We start from the raw sequence: 23,889 nt of genomic DNA, 5'->3' as shown, positions 1-23,889 counted from the left end.
AATAATAAATATTTATTTCAGTCACAAAAGAAGCTTGTGCCCTGGACAGGATATCATCTTATACTGTAAGTTTAATGAAGAGACACTACAGTATAGATGATGTACTATCCAGGGGGGGTCATTCCTTCCTCGCACTTGGATGGACCTAAACTTCAGAGAAACTGAGAGGGGGGGCCGTCAAACCGTTACCATTACTGAGTTTTAGTAATGGTAAGGGTTCTATGGCTCTCACTCATTATCGGCTGAACCAGAAAGAAAACATAGTTGGGATGATTTTTTTTGTGTTTTGAAATAATAAAGTTTTGGAAAAAAATTTGATGGAGAGATTCAGTTTTATTCTGATGCGTGTGTGGAACATCATTAAGTCCACAAGGAAAAGGGAGAAACAGTCCTGATAAATAAAAAGAAATTTTATAAGTAGAATATACTACGGCCCGCACTTGCCTGAGTGTATTGCACTTTTAAAGTTAAACACTAGAGGGAGCTGCTGTTCTACTACGATTGTTGATTAAGGCTAAATTAGACAAAGAAGAAAAGTAGCCCGGGATGCTAAACATGGCGGGATCAATTAAGCCAAAGTTAGAAAGTTAGCATGACTGCTCCTACAATGTTGTTCTCAAATTAGGTGAGTAAAAGATATATTCCATAGTACGTGTATGTTAAAAATAATTTATGTGAAGACAATTATCAATAAGATTAAGTGACATTTGTCTGGATTTTTGGCCACGAGCGCGGCTGATACTGACCAGAATAATTTACTTAATAATAATTTAATTTAAATTATACACACTTCTGTTATTAAATCCATTTCAGTCAGTTAATGTTCATTACTATTTCAAACGAACGTTAATGGGTGTGACGCTAACCTTAATAACTAGCTTAAAATTTACCCGCCCCATTTTCCCCTTTGTTTTTCCTCTGTACTATAAATCTTATGTCCAAGAATCTGAGAATGATCTACCAAAGCTTTTTATGCAAAACTCAATAAAGATCCATTAATGGAAAGCTGTGATGAATGCAGTGTTGAATTTAAATGTATTCAACAATATAAAATAGTTGGATATTTTTAATTGATTTTTCTAACTTTAATACACTAAAGTTAAGGCTATTTTTCTAATTTTAATACATGAGTAATTCATTCTAAGCCATTTCCAGCCCCCAACACACGTGTAGGCGGTATCAAGTGAAACCTCCTGACAGCAACTGATAAACCATGAGCCGGCCAAACCTGCTCTGCTGTGAACATGATATCAAATGACAAAGCCAAACAATGTCCTGCAGTTCATTTTCAAGACAGTTTATTTGCGAAGGAGTTTATTCTGCCTTTTGGTCGCTTTGGTGTTTACATGAAACATATTGTATATGTTATATAATATCTGAGTTAATAAGCGCAATACAATGCTAGTTAAGGGTGTGCTTTTGCTCATAATCGTGAAGAGCAAAAAATCTTAAACTAAAGTCATCCAAGTTCAGATGTCCAGAAAAATAAATAAAACAGCCAGCTCATCAGGGATCCTGTCAAGCCATTGAAAAGTCATTTCCTTTTCTTCTTCATCATCATCACTTCTTCATCTTAACTGACAGCTTCAGCTTGACCTGTCTCAGGAAGATGGACGTGAGCTGTTCGCTCGTCTCCTGGGCGACCCGTGCTATCATCTGGCCTGACGTGCCGATCAACATCCTCTGCACGTGTAGAAAAAAACAAACAATGTAAAGTACAAGAAAAGCATCACATATGTAGGAATGGCGCATTAGAAGCATATGTCCACCAGGTGGCACCAAAGTAATACATTTCTTACTTTGCCCTAAGCCCAAAAACAGTGAAAAGGAGTTTTGAGGGAAAACCAGAAAGACCCCACCCCCCATGATGATTATCATCAATCTTGCATGGTTGAAAATGTCCCATGACTATGAACACATGACCTACCATGTGAGTTTCTTTCTTGGTGTAAATTTTCACCATGATGTTGAGCTCTCCGTTCTCATCCATGTCCCAAAAGTCAATGAACTGAAAGCAAAATACATATTTCATGTAGGTCAAAGTGGACAAGTATGTGAGTGGAGTCACCAAAGCATCATTTGTTAATCACCTGTGTGATCGAATAAGGCACCTCCTGGGGTAGGTGTTCCAAAAGCTTCTCTCGGATCATGTTGATGCACATTTCCTCAGGATGTTGGTCTGTCAATACCTCGCTGTGGTACTGCCAGTCTCCAGACTTGGCTGTGATCATTAGGTAGTCCTGTGAGAAAAAAAAGGTTTGGAATATTTGATATCATGTCTCATGACTATGATTTTCCAAACCTTGAGTGTCTCCACGTCCTCTCTATCTAGAGAAGAGAGCATGAAGACATCCTTAAAGTGAGACCAGCCCTTCTGGCTCATGAGTGTCCTCAGCTGTTCCTTAGTCAGCACAGACTCATCTCCATTAGTGGCATCCTGCTCTTGCGGCTCTTCCAAATCCCTCTCTGGCATCTTCTCAGCCCAAGGGGGCTTGATCACGGGTCGAATGCGCAATTTACGGCCATTCACGACGCCGCACGTCAGCTCGGCTGTGACGTCCAGCAGCTTGTCCTTCATCTTCACCTGGTCCACCTTTAAAGATAGAAGATAATGAAGGGATGAAGTGAAAGCAATTAAACGAGAATACCTTATTGAGGACAAGTATCGCTGGGATGTTGGGGTGGCGTGCCAGGCATTTGAGCACTTCAAAATCCAGCTGTCTGCTCATCCATCGGTCCGACACGTCAACCATGACCACCACTGTGAATGGACAGTTACTGTTATTAAATATCCAGCTCAAATATTTTTAAAAAAATGAAGTCCTACTTAGGTCGGCCTCTGTCACCGAGCGCCAAGGATCCAAAAGCAAAGACTTCTCAAGCTGGTGTCTGTCAATGCAAATATATTAGTCATAATTTTCACACACTGAGAACACTCATTTACCTTTTGACTTTGGATGGCGTAGTGAGGCCCGGTGTGTCCAGTAGAATCTAAAATAAAATGTGTCACTCACAACACTGGTTTCAAATCAGATCATTAGGAATAGATGGAAATTCTTACAATCTGTGTATCCCCCTCTGTTAGGACTCCCAGGGCTCGTTTTCGTGTTGTGTGTACTTTCTTGGAGACAGCAAACACCTTCAATGTGAAAGGATGAATTCAAAAATGATCCCACTAAACAGTGTATTCTATTTTAGCGCTCCTTTATTGATTCAAGAAGCCAAAAGACGGAATTATAAGTTAAAAAGGAAAGAAACCTTTCTGCCAAGAATCTGATTGGACAAAGTCGACTTCCCAGCATTCGGAGCACCAATTATTGCCACTTTCAAAACTTTTGAGTCTTCAGGCTGATCGGGATGTTTCATTAATAATGACATTTGTTCACCTATCATGAAAACACAAATATAAGTCAATAAATATGAGTATCAGTGAAGGGTGTCCATCTTGGAGATGTGAGTCAATTTACCACTATTTGAAGGAACAGAGGAGGGAAGGCGAAAACAACTGTTGTCTGCCTCGGCGGTGTTGCTTTTTAGCAAACTGCTCACAAATGCATCTGTTGTGATAAAACAGGCTGGATTGAAGATCAGCGAGTTGATCCTTCCACAGCTACATGAGGAATTTCCTGTAAACACACCAGCATCTCCATTACCATACTGCTAAAAAACGAAAACTCACTATTACTGTGTAATTAGAATACTGGGTTTGAAAATGTTACTACACATTTGGATGATGGTTTCATGATTTTTTTTTAATAGCTCTGCTCAAATGGCTGTTAAAAGGCTAACCTGTGGCGAGAAGCAATTGCGCAGGTTCCTGGCGAGGAGACACGACGAGTCTCCTGGAGAGGACAGCCGAGTCCCTGATAAAACGTCTGCACACTCTGAGTGCCATTTCGCGTTGTCACGAATCATTCGTAAACTTAATTAGAAACGATTAAGGGTACAATTGAAATCTGCGTAGCTGTTTCTCTTTCACATGAGACCCGTCAATAGGGCGCCGCCATGTTTGTTTGATCAACAAGGCAAAACTTCCGGTTTCAAGACGTCACATTAATGACACTGCCTTCTAGCGGCATGATTTGTAACTGCATCAAAACACCCGTTAAGGCTTAAAAAGCTTCATCTTATCTAAGTTATTCTCCTCTACTGTGTTAATTCAAGTTCACAATCGTTTTTTACAGACTGGACGATGATCACTGATATCATTTGATAGTATTAACAATTGTAGGCAAATTGATATTTTAGTTTGACTAAAAATAACTGTTCATTTTTCACTCACCTTTTCTCCATTGGGATAATTCTGCTTCATTTTCATTACAATATCAGCAAACTCATAAACAACATATATGTGAAGTTTATCATTTGACTTTTGAAGATATGATTGCATATGAAGGTAACATATTGTTTTCATTTGCTGTGCCAAAGACAGGACGAACAGATGTCTCCTCATCGTCCAAACACGCCGGCTGTTTGTTAGTCCTCGAGGACTCACTCAGGGTGAAGCACACACCTCCAGTGGGGAAGGATGATGAAGGATATCAGGTAGCTCACAATCTGTCATCATCAAACACTAAAAGCTCTTCAACCACCGACGAGAAAAACAAAAACGGAGCTTTTACCTGACACTTTACTGCGGAATTCAAAGAGAAGCTGACACCAAAAGGATATTTGAGGATCAGTAAACTCCCCCCCCCTCCCCCCTTTTGCCTTCCTCCCACTTTCTCACTCATTCAAGCCCCGCACCCCCTCAGGGCTTTCCTCACATGGCCCTTTCACGTGGGCATGTATCAGACTGCTCTCTATGACTGCATTAACTTTGGCCTTCAGGAAGAGCACTCTCGCTAAAAAAGGCTTTGCCCACAGAGCATTTAATCATAAGCTGTAGCCCCGCACTGCCATTCGAAGAGCACTGCGACTTCACACGTTTGGATGAAAACCTCTCCGTGCTGCTACATTTCACTCAATCAATTTGATGTAATTAAAACGCGGCACGTGATGTATATGACAGCCAAGGTGACGTCAAGATTTTATGCTTCGGCGCTAACGCTTAGCTGGGATTAGACAAGGCAGTGTTTCCACTAATAAGACCCGGCTGCTCATGAGGAATAACAAAGTTCACGGAATAATAAGCACATGAGCCATGGAGGCATGTCAACGGGGAGCAAAGGTGGGGGGGGAGAAACAATGTGTCAGTGCATCAGGGCATCCATCACGTCGTGATTGCATTGAGAGGCGTGATGCCGCGCAGCTGGCTGGCTGCAAGGAGCCCCTTCCTCCCTTCTCGCACATTCTTAACAGATTAATGAACCGATATGTGACTTTTGACTGCTTATCAATCAGACACGGCTCAACAGCACGCTCGATTTCTGCGACAGACCCCCAAGGTCCCTGGACTTAGCAATCACTGTTCTGTCCTTGCTTTTTCATATCTTTTTTTTAAAGAAGCAATTTAACCCGAAAACTAACCATATAGGTCACACTCACGCTCTGATTGTACCATCTCTTTCACAGTGGGGGAGATCAAGTAAAGACTTCCAATCGATGAAACTTGTCTGCTGAGGGAATCAATAACGCCTCCCTTTCAAATCATCGCTCATGTCATCGGTGAATATAAAACGAATAATTGGGAACAGCGTTCTTTTAACATCCCGTATTGACGTCGTCGTCGCGATGAAGCGAGAGAGCGCCATTCTGCATCATTAACTTTGTATTATTTCCTGATGGAGCCCGCTGCTACTGCTGCTTCCCCACCTGCTGAACTTTAAGCGCCGCATGTGATTGGGCTTTCACGCTGCATTTTCACTTCCTTCACTCACTGATGTGGAGAGTCACTCGCTGGCTGAATTTAGCAGGAGCATTATAATACATGCAGTGCAACCCGGGTGACAGCAGTGAGGATTTTACACAAGGCGAGGTTCGAAACCAGAGTGTGTGAGGCAGATGTATTAACCGCTAGGTCTCTGTGCTGTGTTGTTTCTCTTTCTCATATCACTAATAAGTGTCAGGAGATAATCTTGCATCAATACTTTGGAGTTTATTGAAGTCGTCACACAAATCTGGTTGAATTGATTTGTACACGTGGGCTTGCACAAACACAACCTTTAATCCATGGATATATGAACACTAAAGGTGGAGCAACACATGCAGACAGCTGATATGAAATATTCATCCTTTGTCCTCTATATTATTAATATTACAGTGACAGACATTTGCTAACAGTTTTAATGGTCGCAAAGAGTTTTTTTTTTTTAATGGAAATACACCAACAAGTAAAACATTAAGGGTACATACGAGTAATATGGAATGATAATTTAGTTTCAATCGTGTTCTGCTTGGAATATCCAATAACTTCTAGTCAGAGCAAGATAACGATTTTTTAAAATGACTAAAATACGTTGCATCATGGGAAATATAAAAAAAATGCCCGGATGTTCGGAATTTATTAACAACTGGACTGTCCCTTTAACTACAGGGTAGACGTCGCCGTGTAACGCGCATGCGCCGGAAGTTGCCTACCGCAGACAGCAGCAGCAACAGCAGCAGCAGCAGTGATTCGGCAGTGCAGAGCGTCGGGAGTAAATCTGTCCGTTTTCAACCATGGCGACCAACTAAACGATGCCTTTTGCAGAGGTTGACGGAAAGTAAGTAGTCGTGTCTTTATTATGCGCTTTTCGCTCTTATTTCTCCATGACACCTGCGCCGCATTTGCTCGCACGTATTTGGAAAAAGGCGAGGAGGAGAGGGCAACAATGGGACTGTGTACGTTTGAGACGTGCTAGGAGGTTAGCTAGCCTGGAGCTGGCCACTCAGCTGGTTCTTTTTATTACTAGCAACCTGCGGTTATGGAGCTCCTCTACTAACCATAGTGGACGGTTGGTCTAATTTCAACTCGCAATACAATCATACAGCAAAGGAATGAAACTGTGTTTTATTAGTACTATTAAGATGCTTAGCTAGTTCTTGTGACAACAGTTGTGGATTTCCGACCATTTCCGTGCCAAATCATCCTTATCATATTCATAGTTTTGCCCAGCAGGCTTATTTATGTGGTTGAAGTTGTTTGCTATTCGTGTCAAGGCTTTATTTAGCCATAATGAAGTTATCTCCTCGTATCGGTGCACATGAAGCTTGTTTGGTTGGTTCCATGATGTTCCTGGAAAGTGAGAAAGCTTTTTTTATCCACCTGCAAAGGCAAGTGTTAAAGGTGATAACAAAAGGTTGACGTCAGCGGCCACCCCGCACATCAACCTCGGAGGAAGAGGAGGAGTGATGTAAAAGGAGTTTGTGACTGAGGAGCAGCCTTTTTTCACCACAACATCTAATGGTTTGTGTCTGGACAGAAGAGGTCTGTCTCTGATCAAATTTCGGCTATCCTAAGGGCGCACTTAACTAATGGGATCCTATCGACGTTTCTGCCCCCTTTGAGTCTGATCTTCGCATGGCGGAATGTTAATGCCGCTGTTGTTTTTTGGGGCTGCTCTGAGTCATGAGCCCGGCCGGCATTAGTCCCAAAACCAGGACTATGGCTGGATAATGTTGAGCTCAATGTGTATTTTGTGTACTAAAGAAAAAAAAAGAGCCTTTAAATAGTTGTTTGTTTCATGACAAGCCGGCCAGAGATGAACTCTAACCTTGCTTGTCCAAAAGTACACTTTTTGCAAGCTAGGTTTCTTCCATTTTCCAAAAGAGTAGATAATTAAATTTCAAAGCGTGTCGTCGGGGAAACTCAGCCCCCCCCCCAGACTCAGTGCAATTATCGAGTAGAACTTGAAGGAAGCCTTTTTTGCAACGGGGTGCTATGTTTCCCAGCGCAATGAAGATTAATTAGGTCTTCGAAACAAATGACTCGAGGGCCTCTCCCATCTGTAAAGTGCTCTAATGTCACCTCTACCAGAATAAAGCCTTTATAGTACGTGCCGTTTGTAACTTTAAAATGTCATGCATCGGTGACGCTTTAAACCGAGGACACCGTTTTATGATTACAATGGAAGCTAACCAGTCAGTGGCTACGTGGCTAGCAGCCAGAATTAGCTGTCAGTGACCTCACTGTCACTTCATAAGGAATGTGTCCGCTTACTTAACCCAACTCCCGGTTAAATAGACCTCACAAAGCATCCAAAGAAAATTCCAGAAGACACCAGACTTAACGCTTTGACGCCGTGTACTCATGCATGATACTCTTTGGTCATGAATGATGAGTTCGTCCGTCCAAGTTTTGGTGAGTGTTTTCCAACTGCGGGAAATGATTTTTGCACGTTAGCTTATCAGCTAGTAGACAAGCTTGAATGTCGAGAGCACCTGGTTCATTTGTTCATGTCACGCTGGTCAGCACGCTAGAAAAGTGAGTGCGCTCCACCGAAGGGAAATGCCACTCGTTCATGAGTCATGTGCTGACTCTTTGACCTGTCACCACAAACCAAAGAGTCTTTGCTCGAGGGCAGAAAAGCAAGTTTGCCTTAAGGCTTTTCTGTCAGCTACTGACAACTGTGTTGGAATGTATTGATTTACAGTGGAGGCAGAAGAGGTCTATTTGCTTTTTGAAGTGCAGCATCTTGCCTTTTCTCCCCCCCATTCCCTTTTTTTTCTCTTAAATCTATGTTCGTGCATTCAAGGCTGAGTCGAACTAAAAGGAAATATGAACAACATGCTAAATCTTATCATCCTCTGAAATATTTTACCTTGCGTCCAAACAAAGTGATCTAGGATGAACCTTTACCCCCTTTGTAGTTATGAAGATAAGGATAGCAACGTGAACTTAGGAGTTTCTTAACATGTGGAATGTGATTTTGCATTTGTGATATCATCTCAGAGGGCGGCCATTTTGACACTTGCTGTCGACTGAAAATGACATAATCGACCCAGAAAACAGGTGACTGTCGATAGCCGTGATGTCATTTTCAGGTGACAATAAGTGGCAAGGCAAAATGGCCGCCCCGTGGATGGATACAAAAAGGTAGATTTTTTTTTGGGCTTAATCATATGAATCAGAAGACCATGTTTAGACTAGAGTGGTACAATGTGAATTGTAAAAACCCACACGGCAGCTTTCCAAATGCTAAATCGACTGGATTAAACCAAGAGCCGACCGATGATTGGTCTCGCAAAGTCAAAGCAATTGTTCTCGAGTGGCTCCCATTGAAGCCCACTTGCTTTATGTTGCAGAAGGCCCCTGCAGAACAATCTGCTGCGCAACATCAAGACTGTAGCAATAAGATGATGATGATATCAAAGCCCTACTTTATGTGAATAACAAATCACAAGGTACAAAGATTGTCCTGGCACTCATTAATGATTAGTCATTGGTCATTTTATCCAAGTGTTATTGTTGACTTAAAGAGCCCGGCTAACTAGCACGTGTTCTTTGGAACGAGCACGATTAAAAGTGGCATTTGAATTGGAAATGTGCAAGCAGGCTCTCTCTCCCCAAACCTCATTTCCCTGCAGGGGCCAGTGGGTGTTAAATCTCCAGCAGGTGTTGCCTGTAAATTTTATGTGCATATATAAGAGATTTTTATTTTCTGCACCTCAGTAGTTTTTGAAGAGCAGGTTGTCCCCATATTCCCCCCCCCCCCCATGTATGTCCTTTTTGCTGTGGGGCAGATGTTTGGTTGTTTTTGGAGACGAGGGTCAAAAGCAGGTCAAGGGAGTTAAAAAAAAATGGCCGCACATGATCCTTGCCAATCGTGCGGACAACCTACTTGTGCCTGAGCGTAAGGAAATGACCTGGCATTTGCTTTGCCAACCCCAAAAAAATGATAAAGCTTTTGTTTTACCGAGCAGCAATCAGGAAACCCGAAACCAGGCAGGCCCCTTGCAACGAAACACCAAAAAGAAAGCTTTTAGCGATTGTTGTGTCTTCATCTCGAGGACAATGGTGAAAGAATGCATGCCTCACTGTGACATTCACGGCAGTAACAACAGCCATAGCAGCGGGGAGGCACGAGGGCATCTCGCTGTGATCAGCCTCCACGGAGTCACTGGAGACAACAGAGCTGTTTATCCGCCTCCATCAGGAGCAGAGGAGCAGGCCCAGATGCGGCGTTCTGTTTATGGCACAAGATAAGGCTGTCTCAATCAGATCGCTGAGCCTCTCCAACCCCCCCAAAATAGGCTCTCGCTCTAATAAGAGAGCTCCAGATTACATCCCAGGCAATGCTAATAAATATCATTATGGTGTCTGTTGCTGTCGTTTTCCAAGCGTACATATCGGTGGCATCATTAGCTAGCTTTGAGGGTGACCCGGTCGGCGGGGGTCGCAAAACAAAAGCACCAGTAAAGCCGCTACTGGTGGAGCTACAACGTTCACACCCTTGTTCCGTTTCATACTTGGCGTAAACATTAGATAAAGCTTCCAGAGGATTAGAAGAGAGGCGGAGGAGATATAAAAGGCTGTCGGCTAATTGGGCTTTATTTTTAATATTTCAAACGCTTCATTAGAGACTGAATTTCTCCTCTGTTTGGAAGGTTGGGGTTTTTTTTGGCAGGGAAAGGCCTCACAAACAGAATAATATCAGGATTCATCACAAGATTGAACTTTATTTTTATAATATGAGGCCAGCTTTTTTCATTGGGACTTGTGTTGTGTGACTTTTGACTCATTATTGCAAATTCTGATATATTGACAGAACTTTTTGTTTTGTAATGTTAGCTAAATTTATGAGACTGCTAATTAGGGACGATGACGAAATTTCCTTCAATAGCTTTGGGGAAAGATCATTTGATATGTTAGGAAAATGGAGATTGTCTTTTTTATAGCATTACCTACTGACATATTAAATGCTTTGATACAAAAAGCAGATGATCACGTTCTTTCCAAATATAACTATCATCCTATCCCGACAAAATTACCCATAAGCGTATGGTATGAAATCATGTGGAGTCTCAAAAAGCTCTGACTGATGGAGGAGGCTGTGTCAGGAAGCTCTGGAGGCTCCTTTTGACAGAGCTACAGAGGTGAGGATTCAGTTGGCCCTTTGCCCGTGACCCTTCCCCACGCCCGAATGCGTGGGTGCGTTTTTATTTCATCGTGCCTTGTAGAGCAGACGGCACTTCCAATGGCTCTCTGCATAACCTCCTCGCCCTCCGGGTCCTGTTTGCACCCATTGTTGGCCGCAGTGAATGCTATCTCCGTGCCTTGAAAAGTAACCAGATGACATTCTTCCTGTTGTTGGAAAGAGCTCTGGGGGTTGTGTTGTGAAAAGCAGCTAAAAGGATAGGCTAAGATTGTGACCTTCGCGAGCTAATCGCTGCCATGTCATTCACCGGGCGCTTTTAAAGCAAACGCAAATGTCTTTTTCTCTCGACATAGTCATGAACTTTGCCAATGGACGTCATGTTCAACTTTTTATATATATTTATACAAATTATATATAGTTTATTTTATTTCAACTGCCGCTTTTGTCATTTCTTTACAGGCAGTACTTCCGACACCTACATTTCCTCCCCCGTCTTCTCATTCTGAAATACTGCCACGGATGTGAATCGAAAGGCATTTAGTGAGGCTGTAAGCATCAACGCAGCCCTCCATGTTGTTTATGTCTTCGGCAAGTGGCGTTTCCTGGAATGTGCATTGGCGCAGTTGTCACCCTACGGGGGGGATGCCGGGTCTAATCACGGTTCATAGGTCAACTCTAGTTATTGTTGTAAAAAGCAGAGGACCACACTTGACGTGAACAGAATGTTGCGTTGCTTTTTTCGTTCCGTGTACTTTAAGATGGTTTAAAACGTGAGAGATTTAATGTCTGACCTTTTAGCTCCTAAGCTAAAATTAGCTATTTAATAGCCTTTACTACTTACCAAGTCTATTGCGAGGGTTCACTTGGTTGGAAGTGGATGCAATTTACTTTTTTGTTTGTTCAGGATGTCCTTTTCTAATGTCCGAAGGAACCGATGTGGAACATGACACAGGAAGAAAAGCTGTCAGGTTCTCAGGGCGTCTTTTGTCTGACATCTTTCAACGATCAATGATTGGCATATCTCTTACCATTTCCCCCTTTTGTTCGCACCCTTTCGGTTTCGGAGCAGATAATAAAATTGACCATTATGCGTAATGTGTTCTCAATCTCGCCAAGGCATGAAAAAAAAAACACAAGGTTGTTTACAAAGGAAGCATTGAGTTAGAAAAGGGGGAAAAAATGTCAACTTTTATCACGCCACTGCACAAGCATTTTGCGTTAGTCAGAAAATATCCCCTCCAGTTGTGCTACATCCTTGGAATGGAAAGCGGGGGCCCAATTTGAAAGACATTCTTGTAAGTATTCATGTGTAAGGAGTCCTGAGGCAGGTCACGTTGCTTCGTGACAGGCAAGCGTCGGTCTTTGCCGCGTAGCTCGCTTCCCAGGTCTCGTTGCAGGGATTTAAGTGTCGGCTTTCTGTAATTAATAGCCGGTAAGCCCCCGTCGTGCCTCATCGCCAGACCAGGTGCTGCTCCGATCCGGTCCGGTCTTTTTCCACCTCGTCTTGACATGTGTACATAGCAAAAAGCGGCTAGCCAAAACAAAGTCGGCTCGAATCGTCCCGGTGAATTTTAATGCCGCGGCGCTGATGGAAAGCTTATTGGTAAAGGATGTGGTTCGTTTAGTCGACTTTGTGTCAAGCGCCATTCCGCTCATGTCCCGCGCTGTTTAGCAGAGCTCGCGGCTCTTGACAGATTGCCGTCCCGATGGGGAGATTTATCCAGCCGGCACTGCCAAAGGCACTGACACCATCATTAGGCTTTGATCAGCCCGCAAAGTCTGCGAGAGGAAGAGGAGAGAGTAATATTCTTGATCTAATTACTCGGAGACATTTCAGGGGGATGTAATATGTGATTTAACCTCTTCTCAGAGGCTATAAAAGGAAGCTGGGTTAATCTTCCTGGCAACCTCCTTTCCACGCAGTGTCTTAAATTTCCTTTTCCCATGAAGCCGGTAAAAGCCAGGCGTGACGCGACAGTTTGCTCTCGGAGTGCTTCAACATTGCGCTGACCTTTTCTTTTAACGCGAGCGGCGCTGTTGCGTGGATTTAGATGCTCGGAAAAAAACCCGGTTGGCATCCTCCAAATAGAATCTTTTGTTTCCACGCTTCTCTCAGCGACTTGCAAAAAGACTTGATTTGAACAAATAGATTGCAACTGGAACCGAGGGCTTTGGGGTTAATCAGTCAAACATGGTTAAACAATTCTCGGGACATGAAGAGATTAGTCTTGCTTGCCCCCGAGCTCATCGGAGGCTTTTCTCTCAAGCGCCCGGGCGAGGCTTTTAGGGCCATGGGCTGTGGCCTGGCCTGCTCCACGGAGAACCCACACACTGGGCCCTCAGCATGCTCCATTGCTTCTGAATGCCCCTCCACTTTCCTCTCCGCCTTTGTTAGCTGGCACAATTGCAGTGATGGATTAGCAAATTAAATGCAGACCTTTTCTGTTCACGGCCACCCTCTTTGCAAAAGTCGATTCGAGATATATCCCCGCACCTATTTATTCCCCCCCACTTATTAACATTGTGCAGTGTCATTGTCAGAATGATTCCACTGAGCCGTCATAAAGCCTCCAGGCAGCTTTTGTACTATGGCTGAGATCTTGGACTTTGTCTTCCATTTTTTTTTAATGACTAAGCGCTGATCACACTGATGGATAGCGACCATGACATGATGATAAGTGACTGCTGTCATGGGGGGGGGGGTGATATCTACCTGCCTTACTCGACGGCCTTGCTTGTTTACAAAAGCGTCACATTCCATATTTTTCCCAACAAGATTCTAAAGCTCTTTTTTTCTTGCAGTTAGCACAGGCCAGTCCTCCCTCTCGTTCACCCTCTTGATCCCCTTGGTCCCTCCTCCGCTCTTGTTTGGAGGGTAGACTGAAGAGACCCCAATTAGCAGGACTAGAGGGCCTCCTGAAGGTCACTTCCAACGCATTGGTGTGAGAACAGAAGACTTCTGGGAGGCTCGGGAACGGCCCTAAATCAGCTGGCTTTACCGCACAATAGCAGATTTTTGTGTTAAGAAGGCCATATCTCAAAGATCCATTCATCATAAGCTCCAAAGTCTCCTACTTTATCAAGCCACGTCTAGCCTCGGCTATCGAGACCTGATTGATGGTTCTGTCCTTATTGCAGGGAACGAGGGTCGATGGTAGAAATTTGCCGCTGGGTGCATTAATGCTCTGTTCAATGGCGTGGACCTTTGAGCATGCATCATCAGTCTTAGATGGCCGCTGGAGATCTATGTGATGCAAGAAAGTGAGATATGGAAAGGAGTTTGATCAGCCGGGCCAAGTCTTGTTACTCATATGACCGTATCGCTCTCGCAGGAGGAGAAAGGATTTATTATCGAGTTAGCCTTCCTGGATTTAGCTGTAGCTATTGTTTCTGTGTTGAGCGTATTGAGATGATGTTCCAGGAATAACAAGGTTCAGCTCATGGTCAAACTTTGAATTCAAAACTGCCCATTTGACTTTTTGTCGGACTATTGTAAGACGTAATTCTGTCGTCATGACAACGCGAGTACACAACTGAGCACTTGTGTGGGCTAAACAGACCAGATGTTCCCATGCACACACAGAGGTGAGATGTTTGCCATGCTTGGCCTCTATTTGCCTGCCTTTTCCGCAGAGTCATCGGTCGGCTGACCCTTGCCTGATGCCCGCAACCAGTGTCGGTTGGAGCCAAAGTTCTCAGAGGGCACCCACAAACAAATGGGAGATGGAGGAGAGAACCATTGGCAGACGGAGCACTTCTCGTATTGAAAAGATGACTTTTTGTTCTTCATGCGTGGAGAAACTGGTTTGGTCTGGCTGCAGGGCGAGACTGAATGTCAGAGCTGCCACGGAGGCGGCTCACCCTACTAACCTTTCGCAGGGTCAGCGAGGAGGCGGGCCGATCGGGATCTATTGAACACACAGAGTCGGATTTTGAATCGGCGTGGATGAATTTGTGCTCCCTTACCGGTTGTTTGTACGAAGCTCCATTTTAGACAGTTGGACTTCAGACGAGCTGGAACTCGAGGTGGTCCGTGGGGCATTTTGTCTGCGTGGGAGAGAGACTTGTGGGAACAGCTGCGTTGATAGTTTTGTTTATGGAGCACTCAACGCTGAGACATAAGCCGTGGGAACACCTGGATAAGAGGGCAAAACGGTACACGAGTTGGCGTCGGTTCGGCTTTTTGGATTCGAACCAAACCAAAATGCACACACGTGTGAGCATAGCCTGAAATCCCAATCAACTAGCACTTAACAAAGATTTCCTGTTTCTCCTTTTTTAATCGCAGCCTCAATTTGTCACTGGGGTGTCCAATTTCTCTTTCAGTGAGGCGAAGCATGGATGAAGCGGGAACACAAAATGGATGCACCTGCTAACAAATGAAAACCGCTCTATCCTGATTTAGTTTTACACCTGGGGGAAAAAAAAAATCGACAGCTCTTGAGCTGTCAGCATGTTATTTCCCCCCCAAAACAAGGGAGGAAGTTCAATAAAAAGTATTTTCAAATATAGGCAAAAATCACGGACGTCATGATTGCATCTTTTCAGAAGTCAAATCTGTGGAATCAATACCATATTTTCATTTTCCTGTAACTCTAAAGGCCAGATGTCCCAGTATTTATTCATAAAGTATCTTCATAGCGCTACACATTTTAATTAAACATGGCCGTATATTTGTTTACACCTTTTCCATCTGCTTCTACCGCAATTATCCAATTCATAACAGCACATTGAAGGTGTAAACAAGTTTAGGAAAACATCCGTCTGGAGTGGCGTGATTATGTCACGCCGACTCCTGCACGCACATTTTCAAATACTCACGGCAAGTGTAACATCTGTTCGCCAATGTTGTTCCGAGCGTGCCCGCACCCAAGCCTTGCCATCTGAGAACATGTGACTCAGCTCATTGTTGTCTGCCGTGATTCCGGAATAAGCGACTTTGAAGTCGAAAGAAAGCTAAATAAATGGGTTCAAAATGTGTATTTAACATTCCTGAGCGGAGCAGTTATCTAAACTGCTCTACCGCCAACTTCTCTTTGTATTCTACGATCAAGCAACTTTGCGACTCGCTAATGTCCGAGACCAATTTTCCCGGAGAGACATTTATCCTGATCCTGATCATTAGTGACAGCATCGCTAGCTAACAAGATGGCGAGGGGTGTTTTTAAATACGCTCCCACCATGTCATTATGGTGATGTAACAACAGGTGACATTTAAAAGTAGTCAGTGGAATATTTGCAGGATTGCTTTGTTTCCACACGAGGATATTGTTCGTGTATTTGTCGTTGATAGTTATCAACAAATTCCAGTTTTGCTACATTACATTTTGTTTTCCACCTTGTGACCAATAACAAAAGAGAGTCCGATGATGTTTTTGCGGAAATATTTTGGGTATGCGTGGAATTTAATTTTTTTTAATTCGGTTTCTGTTCACAATTTCATGCCAACAGCTCATAACGTGGTCTGTGTCGACGCTTAACGTGCACGTGTTTCCGCAGATAATTGTTTCATTGTTTACATACAAACGAGACACCCCCATTGAAATGTTTGGGCTTTCAGGCTACAAATGGAATGCCTGTTAAGTCAGTTGTAAACTGAGCCTCAGTGTGATGGATGTCGTGTTTAGTCAGGTCTAGCATAACAAGGGATCTTTTGATACCACTTTTTTTTCCAGACCGATACTAGCTGAGTAATCACTGATACAAGTACCAATATATCTAACATTTCAATGAACATAATCCTTCACAAATACCGATCTTGAAATGAATTATTGTTATTAATATTTTGCATTCAGGACTCACCTCAAATTACAGACTCCTCATAGGTAGGTATCGTTAAGATTTTAACGATACGACTACTCGCAACGATACTGCTTATCCATCCGGTACTTTAACAGTAATTTTATTGATACTTTTTTTTTATTGAGGAAAACCACCAACACAAATAAATTTGAAGTAGTGAAACGAGGTGCCTCTAAAAATGCATCTCAGACAAATATATTAAAAACGGGATCATCCAGGTAGAAAGTGCAAAATAATCAAAATGAGTCATTTCTCCTAACCGTAAATAATTGTGGCCTTCAACTACCATCAATACATTTTTCCACAAACACTGCTGTTTGCAAAACCTTGATAATAGTAATCTTTTCATTTCTTGTAAACAAGAACCCTCTTTCTTTAGACTGAATGCTTGAGCATTCTAGAAACGGAAAAAAAAAAAAAAGCTCTTCATCCTGCTCCCTTTCTTTCTATACTTCCTATTCACACAGCCGGCTGGCAAGAAAAGTACTGTAATTTCTCTCTCTGCCCTGAGAGAATCAACAGACTGTAGTTGCATTGAAGTTGTGTTTTTATTTGGCTGTATCTCAGACCTATAACCTTGGGGTAAACATGCAATTAAAATAACATCAGCCTGCTTTCACCACCACTCTCCTCTCCTGCAGCAGCACTAGTTAGCACAAGCACTGAACAACACTGACTTGGTTTCTCCTAATTGCTTTTGCTCTTAATCGGCATAAAAAGCTGCAAATATTGCTCCAGTTTTCATTTTTTTATTGTTTATCTATTTATATAGCTACATATCTGTTTAAAATGAGCTGCTTTGGCTGTGCCGGTGGATCTTATCAGTTTGATTTGCTCTGTAATGATTATCAAAGTCGGTTCCCTAAATGTTTTTCCCGCATCAGCTCTCGACTTTGTTCTTATTGCTAAAATAAGACAAAATGTAGGTCAGCTTTAATGGGAACAATTTGACAACACACGACATCCCTTGCACCAATTGTGCTTTGTTTTTTTTTGGGGCATTATTGAAAATGCAAGCAGAATGTTTGTGTAAGTTGCCGTGGCGACTCGCCGAGTCACAGCCAGCCAGAGAAGCCTCTGTCGACTGCCTGCCTGCCTGTGCGGGGCTGATAGTGCGAGATGCCTGGCTAAACTCCACCAAACCGATGCCCGCTCTGCTGGCTAGGAACCCCAGTTCTCCACAGATGAAAATCAGTTTCCGCACCGGGCAGAGCGAACTGTGTCTCTGCATCACAAAGGCTCCTAACCCCCCCCCTTCCCCTCTGTTTGTCAGGAGGGGATGATGGCTGGAGGCTTCAGACTAGACAGAGCCCCCTGCCTGGTGGTCAGAGTGCAATCCAGAACAAGAAGAAGCCAGTCAAATGCTGACTACCACCTGCAGAGTGGTGCCAGAGACAGCTCAGTCTCTGTCTGGGTTATTTCTGTCATAGCATTCGGAACAGGTCTCATCAAAACCTGATCAAATTCAATAACTTTAATTAAAATTCATAATTTTATTTGACTTTTTTTATTATTTTCATTTGTTTATTTTTTTTATTGTATTTAAGTATTTATTTTAATTTTTATTTTATTTTATATCAATTATCCGTTAGGCGGAAGTGCCCTGACTTTTTTAAAATTATTTTTATTTGTTATTGTATTTATTATTTATACTAAATTTATTTTAATTTTAATTTTATTTTATATAAATGATCTGTTAGGCAGAAGTGCCCCAGTTAGACCCCCCCCCCACACTCATAAATTGAGGACTACCTATAACAAAAATCTCAATTTCCGATCAGTACGTGCTCCGTGTAAGAAAAACAACCAAATGCCGCATGTCCTCCATGCTTGTCCCTTTTCTTTGCTCTGTCCCACCTGATAAGAACCGATGCTATCTTTGTAACACCAGCTTACCCTTGACAAGCTGCAGTGAAACCAAAGGCGTTTCCAAACCGTAGCCCGTCTGGCAAGCTGATACAAGAAGACCCGTTGGAAACGTGACATGAAGTAGCTCCGCATGTAAGTTGCTGTGACACTGGTGCTGATACTGACGCCAGACTTCCCCCCCCCTCCCTCCTTGCTCTTGGCTGTAAGGCGGAGTGTCAGCTGGGGCATTACCATAGGCTGACCTTTGCCGCCGCACTCCCCACTGCAGCGTTTTCTGACATTCAGGGGCGCTGTGGGGGAGAACAGGAAGGGGGTGGACTGATGGCCTGCTCGCTGTTTCTCGCCTGTAGCGGCTTGGCGTCTGCGTGTCCTTTTAACAGACACACTGCTAGCTTACGCTGGCATTTTATTTCCCGCGGCATCAATCAAAACGAGCTTGTCACCCCTTTTTTTTTCCCCCGAACGCCGCGCTGTATTCGATATGTGCTTTTCCCCTCCCAACCTGGGCGCTGCTTCTTGTCTGAGAGATTGCCGTTATCTTTATGTGAAATCTTGGCACCCTGATAAATGAGAGCTGGAAATCCTGTCTACTGACATCAAGGCGATGTGGACCTAAACTCCTTCCAAGGCTGGGAAGGGAAAAAAAAAAGAATAACATATCAGACCAATTAAAGTTAATGCATGGTGACACAGTGAATCGAGAGCAGGGATTGCTGCCATATGGCGGTCCAGGCTGTAAATCAGAAAGGGAGGTGTCGGAAGCTCAGCTTGCAGAAAGGGTGCATACAGTATCAAAGAAAATTGACCGAATTTTTTTTTTTTTTTTACTCCCTCTCCCCCCTTACCCCCACCTGCAGCACCCCAAGGTGCAACGCTCTCAGGTATCTGTGTGGCAGCTTCATTAAGGCTTGTTTTTTTTTCCTTCCACTCGCCAGGAGGATTTAAATGAGCTGTCGTCCTGACCTTTTTGAGCTCCTGCTTTTTAAAGCAGGTTCACCCCTTCCCCTTCCCCCCCCTCCCAAACCTCCCACCTGCCCTTTCTGTCTTTCCACCTCTCCGTCTCACTTTGTCACCCTTTCCTATGCTTGTCTCTTTTCCCCGCGGGGGGGGGCGACACCTTTAAGCCATCGCAGGCATGCCAAGGTTGTTTTGTGGGTAATTGCCTTCCTCTTGCCACACTCGGCTGATGCCACGCCGTAAAAGGAAGAGAGGGCACCGAGTCTTTAGACTTAATTTGCTTCCCCGACTGTTCTTTAGTGCTGATTAAGCAAGCATCTGTGTTGTTTGGAATCCAGCAGTAAGCCAAGTGGAGCATGCCTAACGTTTTTCTCCCTCTCTATTACATCAGGGTTATTGCACAGATTGGCAGCCATTTTTTTTTTCCATCTCTTTTCACTTCATCCCGGTCCGGCTCCCTCGGTAAGACGGTAGCGGGATTCTAGAAGCATGGAGGTGGTGGAGGGACTCCATTTAAACCTGCTCCCCTCCCCTCAGGCTCATTTGACTTGTGAGGTTTGATGTTTAATTCAAGTTGTTAACAGCATCAAATGTCACCTTACCTGACGCTCCAAGTGTGAATCAGTGTGTAATTCAACAGACTTCCTAAGGTGTCTGCCTGTGGGGATAAGTTCTTTTAATCAGTATTGCTAAGCAACCCCCCCAATTTTTTTTTTTTTCTTGCTTCCTTTCCACAGTGTGAGGAGAAGTGCGTGCCCCATGTTGCATTAGTGTCTGTGTGAAATGCTGGCCTGTCTGCCAGGGCCAGGTGACCTCCCCCTCCAGCTTCTCCCCCACACGCAGATGAACACTGGACTTCAGAAATGTAAGTAGCGACCATCTCACACGGCCGACCAATCTTTCCCAATCGTGCCGGCATGTACACATGCCAGACATTCTTTTCGATATTAAACAAATATTGGACTCAAAATGAACAGCAATGATCAAATTTGGGGGAAAATAGTTTTATAACACTTTCATGCCCAAATCCAATTTTATTCGATGAATCGACAGAATAACCATGAATATTTCATGAATATTACCTAAGCTTCCTTAACCCCAATCATAAAAGGCCATGCCTTTCAAATCACCTACATAAATCAGTCACATGGATTAAAGCTCACACCGTGCTCCATTCAATCCTAAAAAGTACCCCTCAACGTGACCCATTTCTATGTTTTTTTTTTTTTTTGGGTCACAAAAAAACTCGCAGCTCATCAGGACTGTAATTTCAGAATGCTAGTAATCAGCCAACCCCCTGGGAGATCAGCAAGCATGAAGCAGTCTAAGTGCCAGCGTCTGTTGCCTCACTCAGGCAGGTTTGTGACGAGCCCGCCATCACTCGGACTCTTTCCCCTGCTCCCAGACAAATTGAGGCAAAAATGATATTCCGTTTTTTTTTTTTTGTCTGCCCTTTTGATGACGAGCACAGTATATTTAGTCATTTCGAGCCAATATCATAATCTCCTCTTAAAAGTACATTCTTGGCCTCGCTTGACCTCACCGAGTGAGTCATCACTTGTAATCAAGTTAATGAGCTCCTGTTTTTGTTAGCATTTGCGTTTTAGAGAGGTCTGGACTCTGTCTTTCACCCACCTCCATTTTCACTGAAGGTCCCAGACCACCAGGTTGGCCACTCTCTGCCGCGGCGGTGCATAAGAGAAGTCATTTAGAAGTTACGAGCTAGCGGGTTGCTGTCAGAGGCAAGGCCGGCCCGGGAGCAGCTGCTCTATTTATCATTGGGGAGTGTCTGTTCGCAGATGATGCCTGCGAAAACCAAAAGGGCTGGCCCAGGTGCACAAAGATACAACAGGGTCGTGCAGCCATGATGTCTCACATCCCAGGAAATAGCCCTTGGTCCTCCATTCTTCTCAGCAGAACAAACAAGGAGCCCGGCAGGGGGGCCACCGGGCAGATTTTGTTTTTTTTTTTGCATCTCAGAGATCAAAAAGCAGCCCTCTTTCTCCTGCTCCTTCTAATATTTTGAATATCTAACTCTTTGACCCTGTCAGCATGGCTGCACACGTGGTAACGGAATTCAACAGTCCCATTCAACACCGAAGCTTCAATTTCCTGCTACTGAGTGAAAATTTGCAATATCAAACAGCGTGAGCGCCTTGGCACCCCCCCGCTGCTTAAACCATGTTCAATAAGAACAGTTGTTTGAATAAAAGAAGCCCTAATTAGAGCCTGCTGACTGTGCACTTGGGCGCCAACAGCGGGGTAATTAACACACAAGCCAACGTAGCCCCCCCCCTATCTCCTGCTTGCTGGAGGAGAAGGTTGCTTAGTTGGGAGATCTTAGATGATGCGCCCGTCGCCGTCGGCGACCGCCAACAAACTTCACTTATACCCTCATTAACCCTCCCTTGATACTTTAAGCCCTTCAATTAATCCAGGTTTGAGGTCAAGGTTGAAATGCTAATAAGCGAGCACATACATTTGCAGCCTAGCCTTTTTACACAGGTATATTGATTCATTTTTTTTCTCCCCCCCCCCAAAGTTTTTCTTACGTTTCCGCTCAACCACTATTAGCATATACAAGCCAAGATAGACAAAGGTTCCAAGTGGCGGTGTCATAAAAAAAGATTTGAAATGCAAACGTCAAGTAATTCCCCCGGAGTCTAAAACACTTTGCCAGCCTTCTCTGTCACGCTATCATGCACTTTTTTTGAAGGATTCTTCTGGGGATCCTCTGCAGCGCTGTCATCACGGCCATCTTGATGTCATCCACGTCTTTCAAATCGTCCCCTGATCATGCCCTTGAGTTTGGGAACGAGTAAAAAAAAAATCAAACTGAGCCAAGTCAGGTTGAGTTTTCTCAGCTAGGAATTGCTAGTTGCTCAGGACGTTGAGAACTCGAAACAATTTAACATCATATAAAGTTAAAAATGAGTTTTAAATTTAGACAGTGAGTATGACTTTGGACCTCTGCTGTCTTTGGCCTTGGCAAGATGAAACTCTTTCAATGAAGGCTCTTCAATTCAGCCTCCCGGGTCATACTCCATGACTCATCACCCGTGATGACTCCCTAGCAAGTCATTATTACTCACTCTCCTCATTGCTTGATGACCTGACACTAAATATATGTATATAAAAGAAAAAAAATGGAATTAGATACAGCGAACTATGGTCAGACTTTCCTCCTCAAGGATGATTACAGTGTAGCGATCTTGTGACACCATCGCAGGAACATTTCTGACATATCTTCTATGTCGGATGGAAAAAAGAACATAAGATCCTCTTTTTTTTTTTTTAGCAAAATAACTACACTGGCAGCATTGATGCCGCCAGTTTCTAAATCGGGTTTTATCACCAAGTGCGGTATGTTCTGTATGCTGACACCGTGAATAATGCCATTTTGTCGTTGTGCAGTCAGCGTTGATGTCACAAAGGCCATTTATCATTAGCGGCAGTTGACAGGGGGGGGGGGGTCCATCCTCGCCTTTGCTTGCCCTGGCATTTATTCAGTGACACACATTAGGTCGATGCGATGGCTGGCGTCCACTCAAGCACCTTGGCCCGGACCTTGGCATTAATAAGGCTGTCATCGGCTGGCTGGACATTTAAGCCCATTGTTTCCCCATTCCCAAATAAAAGGGGGGATTAATTAGCCAGTTGGCACCATTTGGGTTCTGAGTCCCTCAAGCCGAGTCAGCTCACTGTGTGACTGAGACATTTCACATCAACTTGGTGTAAACTACTTTGGCTATCTACTTCACATTAACAGTCCAATAGCAATAAACGGTAAAGGCAGTTGAGTTCAATTTGCCACGGCACCATTAATACTTTCTTTTCTACTCCCGGGTGGGATGACATTCGCAACATTCCACGTTTTGTTTCCCTCAGCGTTGACATTGAAAACTATGCGCCGACACATATCCGCTAACGTCTACGCTAGCCTTTCTTTTTTTAGTCCCTTTAAGACGGGGGCTCATAAGTGAAGCCACCTTCACGTCACTTTGAGAGGTTAAATTTAGCCCGGATGCTTAGCAGGTGTAACAAATGTCTGTTAGCCGGCAAATTCTCCCCCGCAGATCAGAGCCTGTGTCTGATTACTGTCATGTCGCGCTCGCCACGTTGTTTTCCTTCTCCGCGACGCAGCCGCAGGGGGAGCGTCATTGCCGCTTTTTTTTTTTTTTACCTCAGCCCCAAAGAGGTTATTTTTTTCCACCCGTGTCTGCCGTTTTGTTTGTCACAATAAACTAGCTGGATTATTTTCGACAGGAGCCAGTTAAATATTTTCAACGGGCATCATGGCAGC

At 43.8% G+C, this 23,889-nt stretch overlaps 2 protein-coding genes and 1 long non-coding RNA gene across 4 annotated transcripts in view; 1 reads left to right on the top strand and 2 right to left on the bottom strand.

Moving 5' to 3' along the window:
• The first annotated feature begins 540 nt into the window (after positions 1 to 540).
• The window catches only part of fam222ba (family with sequence similarity 222 member Ba), a 26,979-nt gene continuing 3,630 nt past the window's right edge, over positions 541 to 23,889 (top strand). The window contains exons 1-4 of the mRNA XM_088397756.1: positions 541 to 625; positions 4,429 to 4,545; positions 6,476 to 6,644; positions 20,324 to 20,451. Of these exons, the coding sequence (XP_088253882.1) occupies positions 20,370 to 20,451 (82 nt within the window). The 5' untranslated portion in view covers positions 541 to 625; positions 4,429 to 4,545; positions 6,476 to 6,644; positions 20,324 to 20,369. The remainder of the gene's footprint in view (positions 626 to 4,428; positions 4,546 to 6,475; positions 6,645 to 20,323; positions 20,452 to 23,889) is intronic.
• On the bottom strand, positions 1,282 to 4,041 carry eral1 (Era-like 12S mitochondrial rRNA chaperone 1). Its single transcript, XM_088397759.1, has 11 exons — positions 3,790 to 4,041; positions 3,468 to 3,626; positions 3,259 to 3,386; positions 3,062 to 3,139; positions 2,945 to 2,991; positions 2,828 to 2,889; positions 2,649 to 2,761; positions 2,303 to 2,593; positions 2,091 to 2,240; positions 1,928 to 2,008; positions 1,282 to 1,683 (listed from the first exon to the last, which is right to left on the bottom strand). The coding sequence occupies exons 1-11, from the start codon at positions 3,893 to 3,895 to the stop codon at positions 1,561 to 1,563; spliced, it is 1,338 nt and encodes a 445-aa protein (XP_088253885.1). The 5' UTR covers positions 3,896 to 4,041; the 3' UTR covers positions 1,282 to 1,560.
• LOC148386376 (uncharacterized) lies at positions 9,327 to 18,786 on the bottom strand. 2 transcript variants are annotated; one of them, XR_015862920.1, is made up of 4 exons: positions 18,657 to 18,786; positions 14,925 to 15,093; positions 14,829 to 14,866; positions 9,327 to 10,046 (listed from the first exon to the last, which is right to left on the bottom strand). It is a non-coding gene; the product is annotated as an uncharacterized LOC148386376 (long non-coding RNA). The 2 variants fall into 2 exon arrangements; XR_015862919.1 differs by lacking the exon at positions 14,829 to 14,866.

Source organism: Syngnathus floridae, chromosome 15 (assembly GCF_059516105.1).
Source record: "Syngnathus floridae isolate MCC-2025c chromosome 15, RoL_Sflo_1.0, whole genome shotgun sequence".
In the NCBI taxonomy this organism is placed as follows: Eukaryota; Metazoa; Chordata; class Actinopteri; order Syngnathiformes; family Syngnathidae; genus Syngnathus; species Syngnathus floridae.
This window is presented reverse-complemented; position numbering and strand designations above follow the sequence as displayed.